Source organism: Sinocyclocheilus anshuiensis, unplaced genomic scaffold (assembly GCF_001515605.1).
Source record: "Sinocyclocheilus anshuiensis isolate Anshui unplaced genomic scaffold, SAMN03320099.WGS_v1.1 scaffold335, whole genome shotgun sequence".
NCBI classification, from domain to species: domain Eukaryota; kingdom Metazoa; phylum Chordata; class Actinopteri; order Cypriniformes; family Cyprinidae; genus Sinocyclocheilus; species Sinocyclocheilus anshuiensis.
Genome location: NW_015548239.1, coordinates 2,039,754 through 2,055,710, shown reverse-complemented (window position 1 = coordinate 2,055,710; position 15,957 = coordinate 2,039,754). Strand labels below are relative to the sequence as shown.

Genomic DNA, 15,957 nt, shown 5'->3' with positions numbered 1-15,957 from the left:
GGGCAAATCAGTTGGGCCGACGGCGAGCGACGGTCAGGCTAGTTTGTTTGGTGTGTTCCACTCGTCGGCTCACGTCGGCGGCAGTTTGCCCGATTCAACAAGTTTTAAATGTTACGTGATCTTTCCCAATCATTCTAATACGCAAATGTTTTCATAACAACATGAGCCGCTTAAAATTATTAAAGTTATCAACATTACTGATATTTAAAATGGTAAGCAAGCGCTGCTTTGTTTACGTTTCGTATATCTGTGTTTATCTCATATATCTTTGTTTCGGTTTCTCCTTTTGAATGACGAATATATACTTTATTGATAGCTGCTGATATAGACAGTTAATTCCTCTCATGCATGCGGAGAACGCACGTGTTAGTTTGCCGTCGGCTGTAGTCTGTGCAGTGTGTTCGAGTGCAACTTTTTGGTCCGATGCTGCCGACGTGAGGTGACAACACCGTCGGCTTTCATCGCCACTAGTTCTTTGAAGTCGGCTTGGTGTGTCCCGGCCTTAAATCCTGCCACAACGAGTGGGAAACCATTGACACAGATCTCGTTCAGCTGCTAGAAGGCCTGAAAGGAGATGTAGAAAGGAAACTGGGGGCATATTACAGAAACTTTCTTATCTTAGGTCTTAGCTTAGGATGTGATCAGAAATCCTGAGGATTTTTCAGAAATTCGTATTACAGAAGCAAAGCTTAACTTGATCTGGGATTCTTATCCTATCTTACAAAATCGTATCTTATTTCTAGTTAGGAAATCTTAAATTGCATTATCAAGCTCGACAATCCACTTTCAGGTCTGTTACCAAGCAACCAACACTGTGTGAGCTGCTGATGAGGTAAACAAAATAATAGAAGCTACTTCACTAAACTCCCAAAACGAACTCCAAACCAACTTTTTCGACAATCCACTCTCAGGTCTGTAACCAAGCAACCAACACTGCATGAGCTGCTGATGAGGTAAACAAAATAATAAAAGCTACCTCACTTTGAAAATCGCCTTTTGCAAAAAACCGTAAGGCATTAGTCACTTGCACTATAACTGGTAATGCTCCGTGACGCTTTTTTGGTCTCTGTAATGCTGGTTGCAGTTCCTGTGCTAACTGTAATATCATGTTGCGCGGCAGTCTGTAATTACTTATAACTGTTTTGTGATCAAAATGTAACATATCTTCAGGGTCCTCCAAGAGTCTTTCTACCATTAAATATCCCCATTCTTAATTTTCAATTATTAATAAATGTAATACCATTGTTGGACAGCACAATTGTAAGCGGTTTTTCCATTAGCTTTCAAATAATTTTGAAGGTAGGACAGCTGTGGGGTTGTCCTAAAGTTAAGACAGTTTTTAGGATTTTTTGTCAAGTTAGGAGGTTTCTGTAATACCCCCTTCCTATCTGTAGTTAAGATAAGATAACACACTTAGGAAATGCTGTTCTGTAATAGCTTTTGTCCAAAATGTGGTGCTAACTGAAATTACCATGGTTACCAAACAGATAAGATAAGATTTTAAAGTTAGGATCTTTCTGTAATACGCCCCCTGGAGAAGATGGGGGAGATTATCTACACCTATGGGGCACAAAGATTTGGAGTGAAAAACAAGAGGCCGAGGTCACAGAAGGAGCTGGGAGGCCAGCCAAAGTCCAGGAGACAACAAGAGATTGACAAACTTGTGAAAGAAAGGAGGAGCCTGAGAAAACAGTGGAAGAAGGCCACTGAAGCAGAAAGGAAAGGCCTAGAGGTACTTCAGGGCGATATCAAACATCGCCTTGCAACGCTACGAAGAGCAGAAAGCTTGAGAAAGCAACGAAAGAAGAAGGAGCAAACCAGGACTGCCTTCTATAGAGATCCTTACAAGTTCGTCAGTAGTCTCTTTAGCAAGGAGAAACCGGTACCCTTAAAGTACCCATAGCGGATCTTGAGGAACACCTGAGAAAGACTTATTCTGACAATCAGAGGCACATGCCAATCTCCATTCCAGAAGACATGCCACCAATTCAACTGCCGGAGCACCAGATGGACATAAGGCCCCCAAAATGGAGCGAAGTTGAGAGTGCGGAAAAGCGGGCAAGATCAGCATCAGCCCCTGGACCCAACGGTATTCCATACAAGCTCTACAAGAATGCCCCAGGAGTTTTGAGGTACCTTTGGAGATTAATGATAGTGGCATGGAAAAAGCAGGTGATACCAAAAGCCTGGAGAAGGGCTGGAGGATTTTGATCCCCAAGGAAAAAAATTCGGCAACTATTGACCAGTTTCGTCAAATTAGCCTCCTGAATATGGAAGGTAAGATTTTCTTCAGCCTTGTGGCGCAGAGACTGTCAACGTTCCTGAAGAACAACAACTTTGTCGACACCTCAGTGCAAAAGGAAGGCATAGGGGGCTTCTCAGGATGTTTGGAACAAGCTAACACGATTTGGCACCAGTTGCAAATGGCCATAAAGGAGAAGAAAGACCTACATGTGGTGTACTTAGATCTTGCCAATGCTTTTGGGACAGTGCCACATAAGCTGCAGTGGGCAGCATTCGATTTCTTCCATGTTCCAGTACAGATAACAAAGTTGATTAAAGCCTACTTTCGGGATCTTCAGGTCTGTATTACCATACAGGATAGTACCACCACCTGGCAGCAGCCAGCTGGCATAATGGCGTACCATCTCTCTACTGGCATTCACTATGGCAATGGAGATCATAATTCAGGCATCCCGTTGGGTGGTTGGAGAGGAACGTTTGAAAAATGGGTTGCAGCTCCCTCCAATCAGGGCATAAATGGATGATATGACTACCATCACAATGACTAAAGCATGTACTAAGCGGCTGCTGGATAAGCTCCAGGAAAACATCAGATGGGCACAAATGGAGATTAAACCCGGAAAATCTCGCAGCATCTCCATTGTCAAAGGCTGACTTACTAAGGACAGGTTCTGTATAGCGGGAGAGCCCATACCAACGGTCATGAAAAAGCCCATCAAAAGCCTTGGACGTTGGTACACCGTAGACCTTAAAGACTCAAAACAGGTGGAACTACTCAGGCAAGAGACAGTCAGTGGACTCAAGAGAATCAATGGTACAGCTCTTCTGGGGAAGTTGAAGCTGTAGTGCTTCCAATTTGGTTTGTTGCCATGGCTTATGTGGCCAATTTCCATATACAAGCTCAATTTATCTCACGCCAAGCACCTGGAGAGACTGGTGAGTACACAATTGAGGAAATGGATTGGGCTACCAAGATGCCTTAGCAGCATAGGGCTGTACGGCAATGGAGCTCTCTCTCAAATGAACCAAATGAGCCACAAGCAAGAATCCTGCGATCTCTGTGTAAGAGATGCTGCTCCAACTTTGGCAACAGGGAGGAAATGGAATCCAGTTACAGCAGTTGCTGATGCAAAGGCAGCCCTCAGACACCAGGATATTGTGGGGCAAGTCCAATATGGTAGAGGGGGACTTGGGTTGGAAATAATAACACCTAAATGGCAAATGGCAACAGCAAAGGAACAGCGACACCTGGTAGTGGAGGAGGTACACCGTCAGGAGGAAGCAACTAGATGCGCTAGAGCAGTCTCCCAAGCCCAACAAGGCCGCTGGATGAGGTGGGAAGGTATAGAACGGTGGTATAGAACCTAGATTTTTAATTGGTCTTTTGAGGTTCAGTATATACCAAAACGTTGGAAACAGTCTATTATTATTCCAGTTGCAAAACATAATTGTCCTAAAGGTTTGACAAATTGTAGACCAGTCTCCCTGACCTCACTTGTAATGAAGGTATTTGAGAAATTAGTAAAAGAGGTATTATTGGAAAAAACTAAACCATTTCTCGACCCGATGCAATTTTCCTACAGGGCGGGCAGAGGTGTGCAGGATGTGACACTGACCTTACTGGACCTGTTGTATAAACATCTGGAGGGTAGTAGTAACCATGCAAGCTATTATTTTTAGATTTTTCTTCTGCATTCAACACGATCCAACCAAGCTTGTTGGTTCACAAGCTTAGGTCGAGTTTTGGTGTGGATGCAAGAATGGCCGCTTGGTTACTAGATTTCCTTACAAATAGGTCTCAGAGGGTAAGGGTTAATAGCGTTCTGTCAGGCCCTATAACTACATCTATTGGCTCCCCACAGGGGTGTGTACTTTCTCCTCTCCTTTACATCCTATACACAAATGAGTGTCGTAGTCAGCTTGAGAATCGGTACATTCTTAAGTTTGCTGATGACACAGTTATTGTGAGTTTGTTGGTTGGTGAGGAGATAAAATGATTTGGCACCAGTTGCAAATGGCCAAAAAGGAGAAGAAAGACCTACATGTGGTGTTCTTAGATCTTGCCAATGCCTTTGGGACAGTGCCACATAAGCTGCTGTGGGCAGCATTCGATTTCTTCCATGTTCCAGAACAGATAACAAAGTTGATTAAAGCCTACTTTCGGGATCTTCAGGTCTGTATTACCATACAGGATAGTACCACCACCTGGTAGCAGCTGGAGGTTGGCATAATGGCAGGTTGTACCATCTCTCCACTGGCATTCACTATGGCAATGGAGATCATAATTCGGGCATCCTGTTGGGTGGTTGGAGGGGAACGTTTGAAAAATGGGTTGCGGCTCCCTCCAATCAGGGCATACATGACTACCATCACTACCATCACAATGACTAAAGCATGTACTAAGCGGCTGCTGGATAAGCTCCAGGAAAACACACAAATGGAACAAATGGAGATTAAACCCGGAAAATCTCGCAGCATCTCCATTGTCAAAGGCCGACTTACTAATGACAGGTTCTGTATAGCGGGAGAGCCCATACCAACGGCCATGGAAAAGCCCATCAAAAGCCTTGGACGTTGGTACACCGCAGACCTTAAAGACTCAAAACAGGTGGAACAACTCAGGCAAGAGACAGTCAGTGGACTCAAGAGAATCAATGGTACAGCTCTTCCAGGGAAGTTGAAGTGCTGGTGCTTCCAATTTGGTTCGTTGCCACGGCTTATGTGGCCAATTTCCATATACGAGTTCACTTTATCTCACACCAAGCACCTGGAGAGACTGGTGAGTACACAATTGAGGAAATGGACTGGGCTACCAAGATGCCTTAGCAGCATAGGGCTGTACGGCAATGGAGCTCTCTCTCTTCCTAATACAAGCCTTGTGGAGGAGTACAAATGCGCCAAAGCGAGGCTGGAGATGACACTTAAAGAATCCCACGATCCCTGTGTAAGAGATGCTGCTCCAACATTGGCGACAGGGAGGAAATGGAATCCAGTTACAGCAGTTGCTGATGCAAAAGGAAAAAAAAAAACGACTTTATTCAACAATTCGTCTCCTCCGGCGTGACACAGCTGACACAGAACAGCATACAATGTTTACGTCCAGCAGATATTCTCCAAAATGGCACCAGGGTGACACGGAGGAGACGAATTGTTGAATAAAGTGGGTTTTTTTCCCTTTTGCGCACAAAAAGTATTCTCATAGCTTCCTATAATTGCGGACGAATCACTGATGTCACATGGATTATTTTACAGATCTCCTTGCTACGTTTCTGGACTTGGGAACATTTCAGTTGCGTTGCTGTCTATGCAGGGTCAGACAGCTCTCAGATTCCATCAAAAATATCTTAATTTGTGTTCCGAAGATGAACGAAGATCTTACGGGTTTGAAACGACATGAGGGTGAGTAATTAATGACAGAATTTTCATTTTTGGGTGAACTAACCCTTTCAGTAAATCAGAAATCGTGAACATAACTGTTCGAGGAAGTCTCCGCAATCCTCTGCCGGCTCGTCGCTCCCACCTCACAGCAAGCCCCCCCCCCCAATCATGCAAACTGCAGTCATCCATTTATTCAGTTTGCTTAATAGTAAGAAATAAAAAATTGACCATTTTCAAAAAATATTGATAGCTGGGATCCCATTTGCTCCAATAGCAAAACAACAACAACAAAAATCCATGATAGCATTTCTATGACTTTCCAAAACTGGGGGAAAAAAATAAGAAGAATGTCAAATTTGCAGTCACAGCAACTAGTTGTTTGTAATTTAATGCCAAGTTAATATAACATATAGTGTTATAAATCTGTTACATTTAAAAAAAATGAAAAACAAAAAACTTCACATTAAAAATCACAGTCTGTCCAAAGGGTCCATAAATAGTTTGATTAGGACATCATTACTCTGACATTCTCCTCATTCGAACCATCGTCTTGATCATCAGTGCTGCAATGTTACGCCATTTTGGCATGACGTGTCTTGCACGCACTTTCTAGTCAGCTGCAGAGACACAAGAACGTTTCAACTGCAAGCATCAGTCTAAATGGTGATCAAAAGATGCTATTCTAAATACATATTTTTAGGTACATTTATGAAACCAGTGACATTTTATGTCAGTCTTGTACAAAAGAGAATTTCTGTTTGAGTTTTAGTTTAACTTTTGCATGCAGTATTTTAGAGTAAGTGAATTTCTCCCTCTTTGTTGTACCTTTATATTTGGGTATGTCTTCTGGTGTGCTCTTTCTCAGTATGGGCTCTCTGCTCTCATCTCTCATACTGTCTGGAGATGGGCTGCTGTCGATTAGACGGCCCTGAGGACTCTGTTTGGAGCCTATCTGATCAAAGTCCTCACAAAGTTGCAAGAACGCACTCTCTAATGTCTAATGCCCACACATAGATGCAACTGAAAGATTAACCGAATCATTTTGCATGTATGTGCATATGAGATGTGTGTGTGTGTACCTACTGCTGCATTATGTTGCTTCATAACAGCATCTGGGGGACCTTCAGCTAACAATCGACCATTCCGCATCAAACCCACCTAAAGAGAGAGAAAAACTGTTTTTTTTTTTTTTTCTCATATGTTGCTCTTTTATAACTTAAAAGACCTAATGGTATAATGGCTTAAAAGGAATAGTTCACCCAAAAATGAAAATGTACTCATCCTCAGGCCATCCAGGATGTAGATGAGTTTGTTTGTTCAGTGTAATTGATTTTAAGACATTTAGCATTACATCACTTGCTCACCAATGGATCCTCTGCAGTGAATGAGGGCATCGGAATGAGAGTCCAAACATCTGATAAAAACATCACAATAATCCACAAGTAAACTACATGACTCCAGTCCATCATTTTACGAAGTGAAAAGCTGTGTGTTTATAAGAAACAAATCCATCAGTAAGGCAATTTAACTTTAAACTGTAATTTCTGGCCAATATATGATGGACTGGAGTCGTGTTGTGGATTATTGTGATGCTTTTATCAGCTGTTTGAACTCTCATTTTGACGACACCCATTCACTGCAGAATCCACTGGTAAGCAAGTGATGTAATGCTATTTCTCCAAATCTGTTCCAATGAAGAAAAACTAATTTACATCTTAAATGGCCTGAGGATGTGAAATTCTTTATCAAATTTTCATTTTTGGGTGAACTATTACTTTAAGTTATTCATTCAAGTATAAATCAGTCTAAGATGATTCACTTGCAAATTTCCTCAAAGACAAAAAAAAACCTACGGATAGAGAATGAGAGAGACAGGGATGCTAGACTGAGAAAGGGGTGCGTGGTATTGTTGTTTAAGGAATACGTCTCATATTTAGAAATTCACATCACTGTTCTGGGTTGGTGAGTGTACTGTACATAAGCATGTTGTGATTGTGTCTTTGGTGTCACTCTGTGTTGTTTGTGCATGTGACTCAAGAGTAATAAATCAACATTGATGTAGCAACTGTCTGGTTGACGCTACACAGTCACACAAAATTATGCGCTGCTTCAAACCAACAGACGTCATTCCCTTGAGCCAAACTGGTAGAACAACACTTTAAAGAGAAATAAAATTAAACAATAGAGTCAGGTGACTTAAATTGTTCCTGATTCTACTCCCGGAATCAGCTGTCTGACGTCTACAAGTGCCTTTTTTGACATAATATACAGTAATACCCATTAATTATTGCAGGTTTGTCAGTGGTCTCAATACCAGCAATACGAAACCATGAAAACACTAATCAGCATCTACTATAAAGAAAGACTGCTAATTCAAACATAAAAGCTCACCTTTTTGCCAAAAGCTAGTTTTAAGGTTATGTAATAGGCCACAGTACAAAGTACATTTGGCAAATGAATCACGACTATAATAAGGGATTACAGAAACAAATCTGTATGAGTAATGAGTGGTTCATCTGTTCAAGAAACACCCACACCAGAAATCTAAGAATGACTCCATTAAATCATGCACTTCTGTTTTATATCTTTACATTTAAACTGAGCATCTTTATATTTTAACTAAGAGTGGGAGTGAATTCTGGTACAGGTTTGTGGTCAGTTCAGGAAAGTATCTTACCGTATTGGCTTGTCTAGCTTCCTCAATGTAATGCGTTGTAATAATGAAGGAAACCTGTCCTCCTCTTACAATGTCTACCAGGTGCTGCCATATCCTGTAGAAGTGGAGAGTTTGTTGCATGAGTGTGGTGCCTTTTTTTTTAATGGGACTTTTGTCTTTATGAGATTTATATGTTTGCATTAGCATTTGGCTGATGCTTTTTTTTCTAAAGCAACCAACCTTTAATGCATATACTTTTATTAGTACCAACATTCCCTGGGAATTAAACCTGAAATGAATCCATAAAGCTAACATGTGACATGGGATAACACAAACTGTTACTAAGTGGAAAGTGTCAGGACAGAAAATACAAAAGATTTCTATTTCAAATAAACACTGTTCTTTTTAACTTTTAATTCATCAAAGAATTTAGAAACAATATGTAATGTTTCCACAAAATGATTAAGCAGCACAATTTTTTATCAACATTTATAATAATTAGAAATGTTTCCCGAGTACCATATCAGCATATTAGAATGATTTCTCAAGGATCATGTGACACTGAAGACTGGAGTAATGGCTGCTGAAAATTCAGCTTCACTACTAAAGGAATAAATTACATTTTAAAATATATTAAAATGGACAAGTTATTTCAATTTGTAATATTTCTGTTTTTACTTTATTTTTGACAAATAAATGTAGCCTTGATGAGCACAACAGACTTCTTTTAAAAGCATTAAAAAAATCTTACTGACCCCAAACTTTTAAACAGTAGTGTGTATGTGGTAAATTAACACTCTTAGCATACACAATGCATAGGTTAGTATCTTACAAAGCAAAGCACCCCAAAATGGTTGAAGGCTTAGACAGGCTTGGCCAATAGTCTGTTGTGTAAGAGGATTTCAGCAGGGTTCAACAGGGTCTGACTGGCACCCATGTGATCTCAGCAGAAATATGAATGAATTTATTCTAAAATGTAAAATACATTTCTAAACAATAAAATATTCTGAAGTATTAAAGCCACTGATATCAGAGGGCTGTGGTTATGAAAGTTTCTAGTTTTCATCACATATACCTGCATCTATGTTCTGCCCAGAAATTGCTGCATCATATATAAAAATGTGACACAGTGACCCTCTTTTTACCCATATACTGTAGACTCATTCCTTTCATGGCTACTTCTCCGTCTACATGTTCTTTACTTCCTTTTGTTCATGAATTAATCAAACTCAAGAATAAATGTAGATTGTCTCTGAGAATTTACAGCATAAAGCTTCTTTTCTTGAAAAGTTTATAATGAGTTGGAATCTTGAGCCTATAGAACGCAGGATAATCCTCAGCAAGCCACATACTCAGGATGCACTCGCATGGAAAGATCAAACAAAGGCATACAAAAGAGTCCACTGGGATTTGTTTGCCCATTATGCATTGTGAAAGATCTTCATACTACAAATCCACTGAGGAAAGTCTTTGAAAAGGCTACTTAAATAATTATAATATTTGAAACGAACAAGTGAACAAGTTAATGAAATGAACTCAAGGTGTTAAGGTCTAGGTTTCAGCCTGCAGTGAAACACAAAATATTAGGAAAGCTTAAGAGGAAAGTTACGGCACAGTTATGAATGTAAGCTAAGATGTTAAGTTGAGATGTCTGAGAGAAATGAGTTGGAATCTTGAGCCTATAGAACGCAGGATAATCCTCAGCAAGCCACATACTCAGGATGCACTCGCATGGAAAGATCAAACAAAGGCATACAAAAGAGTCCACTGGGATTTGTTTGCCCATTATGCATTGTGAAAGATCTTCATACTACAAATCCACTGAGGAAAGTCTTTGAAAAGGCTACTTAAATAATTATAATATTTGAAACGAACAAGTGAACAAGTTAATGAAATGAACTCAAGGTGTTAAGTTCTAGGTTTCAGCCTGCAGTGAAACACAAAATATTAGGAAAGCTTAAGAGGAAAGTTACGGCACAGTTATGAATGTAAGCTAAAATGTTAAGTTGAGATGTCTGAGAGAGGGAGAGAGAGAAAGAGAAAGGAGTGGTGCAAGGCAAAAACCTCATGCTTCTAGAATGCAGAACAAGGTTCATCCACAAACACATAAATGGGAGAGACAGACCGGTAGTGCTGGTATTAGTACAAATGCATTAGAAGCTTAGTAAAGGTGATGGGAAGATGCTGTGGAAGGTAAAGACAGATGAATACTGGAGATAGAGGTATGTTGTGCATACTTGGCCCGCAAAACAGGGTCCACTCCCACAGTGGGCTCATCCAGGATCAAAAGTTGTGGGTTCTGAAGCAGAGCAGCTCCAAGTGAGACACGCCGCCGCTGGCCTCCACTGAACAAAGTGAATAAATGTACGTAAATAGTCAGTTATGAACTTTCATTAAAAAAAATACAAATAAATTAAGTCAAAGTGTTATTTGTCAAATGTGCAACAACATTGCAGACACCTATGGAAGCCCATTTACGCCACTGAATAAAAAATTACAAAAGGTAATTGCAAAAAAATATTAAAAGAAATTAATAAAAGAAATAAATTACCACTAAAAATAGATAAAAGAAATGGTAATATATAAATAATAAGTAGTAAAGATAAGCAAAAAATATAATATAAAATATAAGCAATAAAAAAAAACAATAAAATACTAAGTCATAAAGTATTCTGTTCTCATGATTTAATTAATGGGCTATAGATTTCTATGGATTTTATTTAGCTAAAACTGATGTGTGCAGCAATAGACTGTGAATAGTGTTCACTTTAAACACAAAATCAGTTTAATTTAGTTTTTATAAACAATATTTGGCAAAGGAAATGCTTCTTATTACTAACAAATTTTGCAGCCAACTATTATGCAAAAACATTAATTATTTAAATTAATTAAATGATCATTGGAGAATCACAAGGTATCCCAAGATTTACCACAACTCCACTAACCCAACCCAACTTAACTAACCCAATCTGTCAAGGAGAAATTGACTAGTTTGATCTCTAAGACCTTCAGGGCCATTGTCTTATTTTTCAGATGGATGAGCCCTGCCTAGAGCCAGCTCATCACTGTAAAAACAAAAACAGACAAACTACATCTAGAGGACGACAGGACACTAGATGCCTTTCTGCACTGAATTAAAAGTCTCATGCATCACATTCCTTGGCCTTAGTGAAGTCAATCTCCTCTGTGTATAAAACAATAATAATAATAAACCTTATTTTCTACAAATACACACAACAGTCATAAATAGTACTGGGGAATCTGTCACTTCATCTGCCAATATGATCTCTATGTCAGATATCAAACAAACGTCAATAAACATTGCCAATAACTCATTAAACAAGTGTGCTATATTTAATAATTTCATAACTTTTAGATTCATTCAGATGTCCATATAAAACCCATTGTAGTCACATGACTATTTGACCCCTAGAAGGCCTCTATAGATGAAGCGTGAAAACTTTCAGAACAGAGCGGCCAGAAAAACAGACACAGGTTTTACCAAATGTTTTGAATGCATGATGTCATTAGGCAAGCTCTGATGAGAATGCTGCTGTCAGAAGAGTCAACAAAGAAAAGTGGGTCACACATGATGCCTCGTTTTGTTTTATCCTCCTCTCTGTCTCTTTCAGAATTCTGTCATCATTTACTCAGTCTAATTTTGTTTCAAAGCCATTCATTTCAAACCCCCAAAATACGATTTCCTTTCTTCTGTGAAACACAAAACTTAAATTTCAGTCGATTTCTCACAAATAGCTGTTGTAACACTTCGGCATACTCGCATGGTTTGGAACAACATGAGGGTGCATAAATGATGACAGAATTTTCATTTCTAGGTCAACTATACATTTGAAAAAAAAAAATCACTGCAATGATCATTGCAAAAAATCATGAATGAAATGAAAAATCATTCTACCTGAGATTTCTCACAAGGCTGTTTTTCTGTGGCAGGCCTAGGAAATCAATGAGGAAATTCATCCTGGTTTCTGTTTCTTTAGACGAAAGGCCATGAATTCGACCGTAAAACCATAGTGTGTTGCTGATAGTGAACTCATTGTACAGAGCTATGTCCTGAAGGCAGAGCGAATGAAAAAAGAAAGAGGAAAAATATATGAAACTCAAGAGGATTCACTTATCGCAATAATCATACACGAGGCGTTATGGGTGAACACCAGCCTCTACTAATCTTTCACCTGTGGCATGTATCCCACCATCCTTCCTGGCACTTCATGTCCTGGGAAAGCGGGTGGTTTCCCCAGCACTGTGATATGACCATGTGATATCTTTAGAGTTCCCACAATGCATTTCAACAACGTAGTCTTCCCACAGCCACTTGGCCCCAGCAGCCCATAACTTAGGACAGGAAACAAACATAATCATAGATCCAGTCAATCCTCCACAGAGCACATCTAGTACAATGAGTAATTAAAATCCTATTTCAATTCAAAATTTCAATTTTAATATTTAAATTCAAATTAATCAAAAGTGAGAGTAAAGACATTTATAATGTCACAAAATATTTATATTTGAACTAAATGCTGTTCTTTTTAACTTTATATTCAAAGAAGCCTGGAAAAAAGTATCACCGTTTTCACAAAAATGTTCAGAAGCACATTGATGATATTAATAAAATATATATATTTCTTGAGCACCAAATCAGCATATTAGAATGATTTCTGGAGTACTGGAAGACTGGATTAATCACTACTGAAGATTCAGCTTTGCCATCACAGGAATAAATTACATTTTAAATATTAAAACAGAAAATTGTTAGTTTATAGTATTACTGTTTTTACTGTATTTTATCAAATAATTTTTTTACTGTATGATCATATAAATGCAGCCTTGGTGAGCACAAGAGTCATCTTTCAAAAACATGTTACATGTTGTTCCATATCCAGCATGAGGCACACTCAGCCTCCTCTCCCATCCTATGAGCAACGTGTTTCTTGCTCTTCTCATCCATGCCTAAAGCTGACATCAGCTGACATCAGCATACTGATTTGGCAGGAAAGCCTCTACAACCTATTTCCACAGGGAACAGCCATGCCTGCCATCTTACACTCCTGAATTAAAGGATGATATTTCAAGGCCTTCCTCTCGTGAGCCTCCTCCTCACAGCCCTCCTCCCATGGTACGGTCAGCTCAATTAAGACGATTTTACGGTCTTTGGCCTTAGATTAAAGATGTTTTGCACCCTGACAATATGTGTGCCTGTGTTCCCTTTTGACCACAGAGCTTGCAGTACGGGTCATCCCTCAACCCCCACGTGTGCAAATGAGATGGTGACGGAAGGGTGTCATACACGGAGCACAGCAGGAAGGAGATGCGGTAGGCATCCAGTCTCCACAACTCTGCCCATGTGATCTTACGCTTGGGCAGATCCTATTTTGTCCATGCTATCTGGGATGCTTGTTCCACTGCTCTGGACAAATGCCTCTGCTCCTCTTGAGCTCGGATGTCTGCCTGAACCATGCCTCGCCTGATCGTAATCTTTGCGTTTCCAAACTGTTGGAAATGTGTCAACCCCAGGCCTTGACGTCCTGTGCAGGTGTTGACAATGATGTCACGCAACTTCAGTGAGCTTTATGCCTGTTCAATGGTTGCATTAACTGCCCATTTATGGCCTGAGCTTGTTGTGATGCCTGCTTGCTTTACCCGGATGTCTTTGGAATCTCTCAGACTTAGTGCAACTCTGCATTTTGTCTCTGCATCAGAGGGAGCTACAGCTGTCCTGATCGAATGTAGAGGCCCACCGAAGAGAAACTTGGGGGAATCCCCAACCACATCCACAGGTGCTTGTTAATTTTCCTCTCAATGCTTTCTACAACTGTTAAAGGGAACTCATAGACTGTGAGGAGCCAAATAACACTGGACAGGAGGCCATGCTGCTACAGCCAGGATTTTAATTTTCCGGGGAGTCCGGATCTATTGGTTTTCTTCAACCACTCTTCGGTTTGCTTCACAGCATCTGCAACTTTGGCACCATCTTTCAGTGATGCACTGAACCTTTATAGGGCTGTCCTCAATGGATGGAATGATCTCGCCTTGAACTTGGAGGCCAAAATTGCTTGTGACTCTGCTCTTCCTGATCAACATTTCTGGACTTCCTAGCCTTTAAATGACAACCTTGCCCAAGTGGCATGCATCACAGTTGTTATTGTTAGGTCATCCATAAAACTCTGCAGCACTGGCTGAATAACACCTGACTCCAGGACGGGTTATGCCTTCAGATGCTGTTATTAGAAGGTTCATGCCCATGATAAAGAGGGTAGGGGAAATGCTACATCCCGTTGGGATTCTCTTCTGGAGATCCAGCCAGTTGACTTCAGTTTGATCCCACCTAGATAGCTGGTGATCATATCTTGAATAGCAACTGGGATGTGGTAATAGTCAAGTACAAGCTGGATGAGGTCATGTGGAATAGATCCATAAGCATTCGCTAGATCCAACCAGACCACTGTTATATCGCCTTTCTTCTGTTTGGCCTCCCGAATCAACTGGCTGATCATTGATGTGTGCTTCAGACAGCCTGAAAAGCCCAGGATTGGACTTGTATTGAAGGAATGGAATGGAAGGAATGGAAGTATTGATGTGATTATTCTGCATCATGTAGGTGGTCAACCTTCTAGCAAGCACAGAGAAGAAAACTTTGCATTCCACACTCAGGAGGGAGATTGACTTACACAAGTTACACTGAGCGATTCTGGAGGAACCCTCTTCTTTTGGGATAAAACATCCCTCTGCCAGCTTCCAGCTTGCTGGAATTGACCGTTTGGCCCAGATCTTCCTCAAAATCTTCCACAACCTTTGCAGAAGTTTCAGGCTTTTCTTGTATACCTTATATGGTATACCACTTGGACCTAGGGCACCTGAAGCTTTGGCTCTTTTGATGATGTCTTGGATTTCCTGCCTAGTCAGCACCTTCACATTCAGTTTTTCTGGTCTACAGATGTTCTCATCTCTGCAGAGGTCTTCATGAGCTTCTTTTAGGAATTCCTCTGCTTCCTCCCTCGCGCTGGTTAATATGCCAGGCTTGGGCTGGCTTGGAAGTGTCCTTGTGAAACCATATGGGTCTTTTACAAACTGTGCTCGCCAAATAGTTCTTTGACAAGGTTGTATGTGATAGTTGTGAGCGAGTCAATTTTTCTGTGGACTGGGCCCGTTAGAGCTGCTTCCAGACATTATTTTAGAAAAAGGAAACAAAGACACTTAAATATTTTAAAACATCGCTCTGATAAGACTTATCAGCATATAGCAGATCATAAACAGATGATAAGAGGACAGATAGTCAGACCTATAGTGATATAAAAGTCAGGTAATTGTGATATATATAGTAAATACAAGGAAATTCAAGCTGCCAATGCAGTAGCATCGCAACATCACATTCACAGATCAAAGGCCAGGTGTTGGATTCTCTAGCCCCTCAGTATGGAGTATTTTAGAGGTTTGTTGTGCTACTAGTGCAGAAAACCTAAGGGATGTGGCAGGGACATGTCACATGAACATCAGGTCAGTATTTAGGCATGTTTTCTTGCTTAAAGTGAGCATTCAAGATTGGTGTCCCTTACGAAAAATAAGTTTATTCAAGTGTGCTATTAGTATACTTCTTTTAAACTAAAAATAGGAAAGTATACTTTTAGTCTACTTTTTATGTACTTCTCAGAAATGGGCTTTAT

General features: G+C 40.2%; 1 protein-coding gene across 1 annotated transcript in view; it reads right to left on the bottom strand.

Moving 5' to 3' along the window:
- The window catches only part of LOC107654900 (ABC transporter G family member 20-like), a 54,235-nt gene that overhangs the window by 29,160 nt on the left and 9,118 nt on the right, over positions 1–15,957 (bottom strand). Inside the window, 7 exon segments of the mRNA XM_016442213.1 lie at positions 6,143–6,239; positions 6,448–6,619; positions 6,706–6,780; positions 8,300–8,393; positions 10,516–10,623; positions 12,195–12,349; positions 12,472–12,631. Of these exon segments, the coding sequence (XP_016297699.1) occupies positions 6,143–6,239; positions 6,448–6,619; positions 6,706–6,780; positions 8,300–8,393; positions 10,516–10,623; positions 12,195–12,349; positions 12,472–12,631 (861 nt within the window).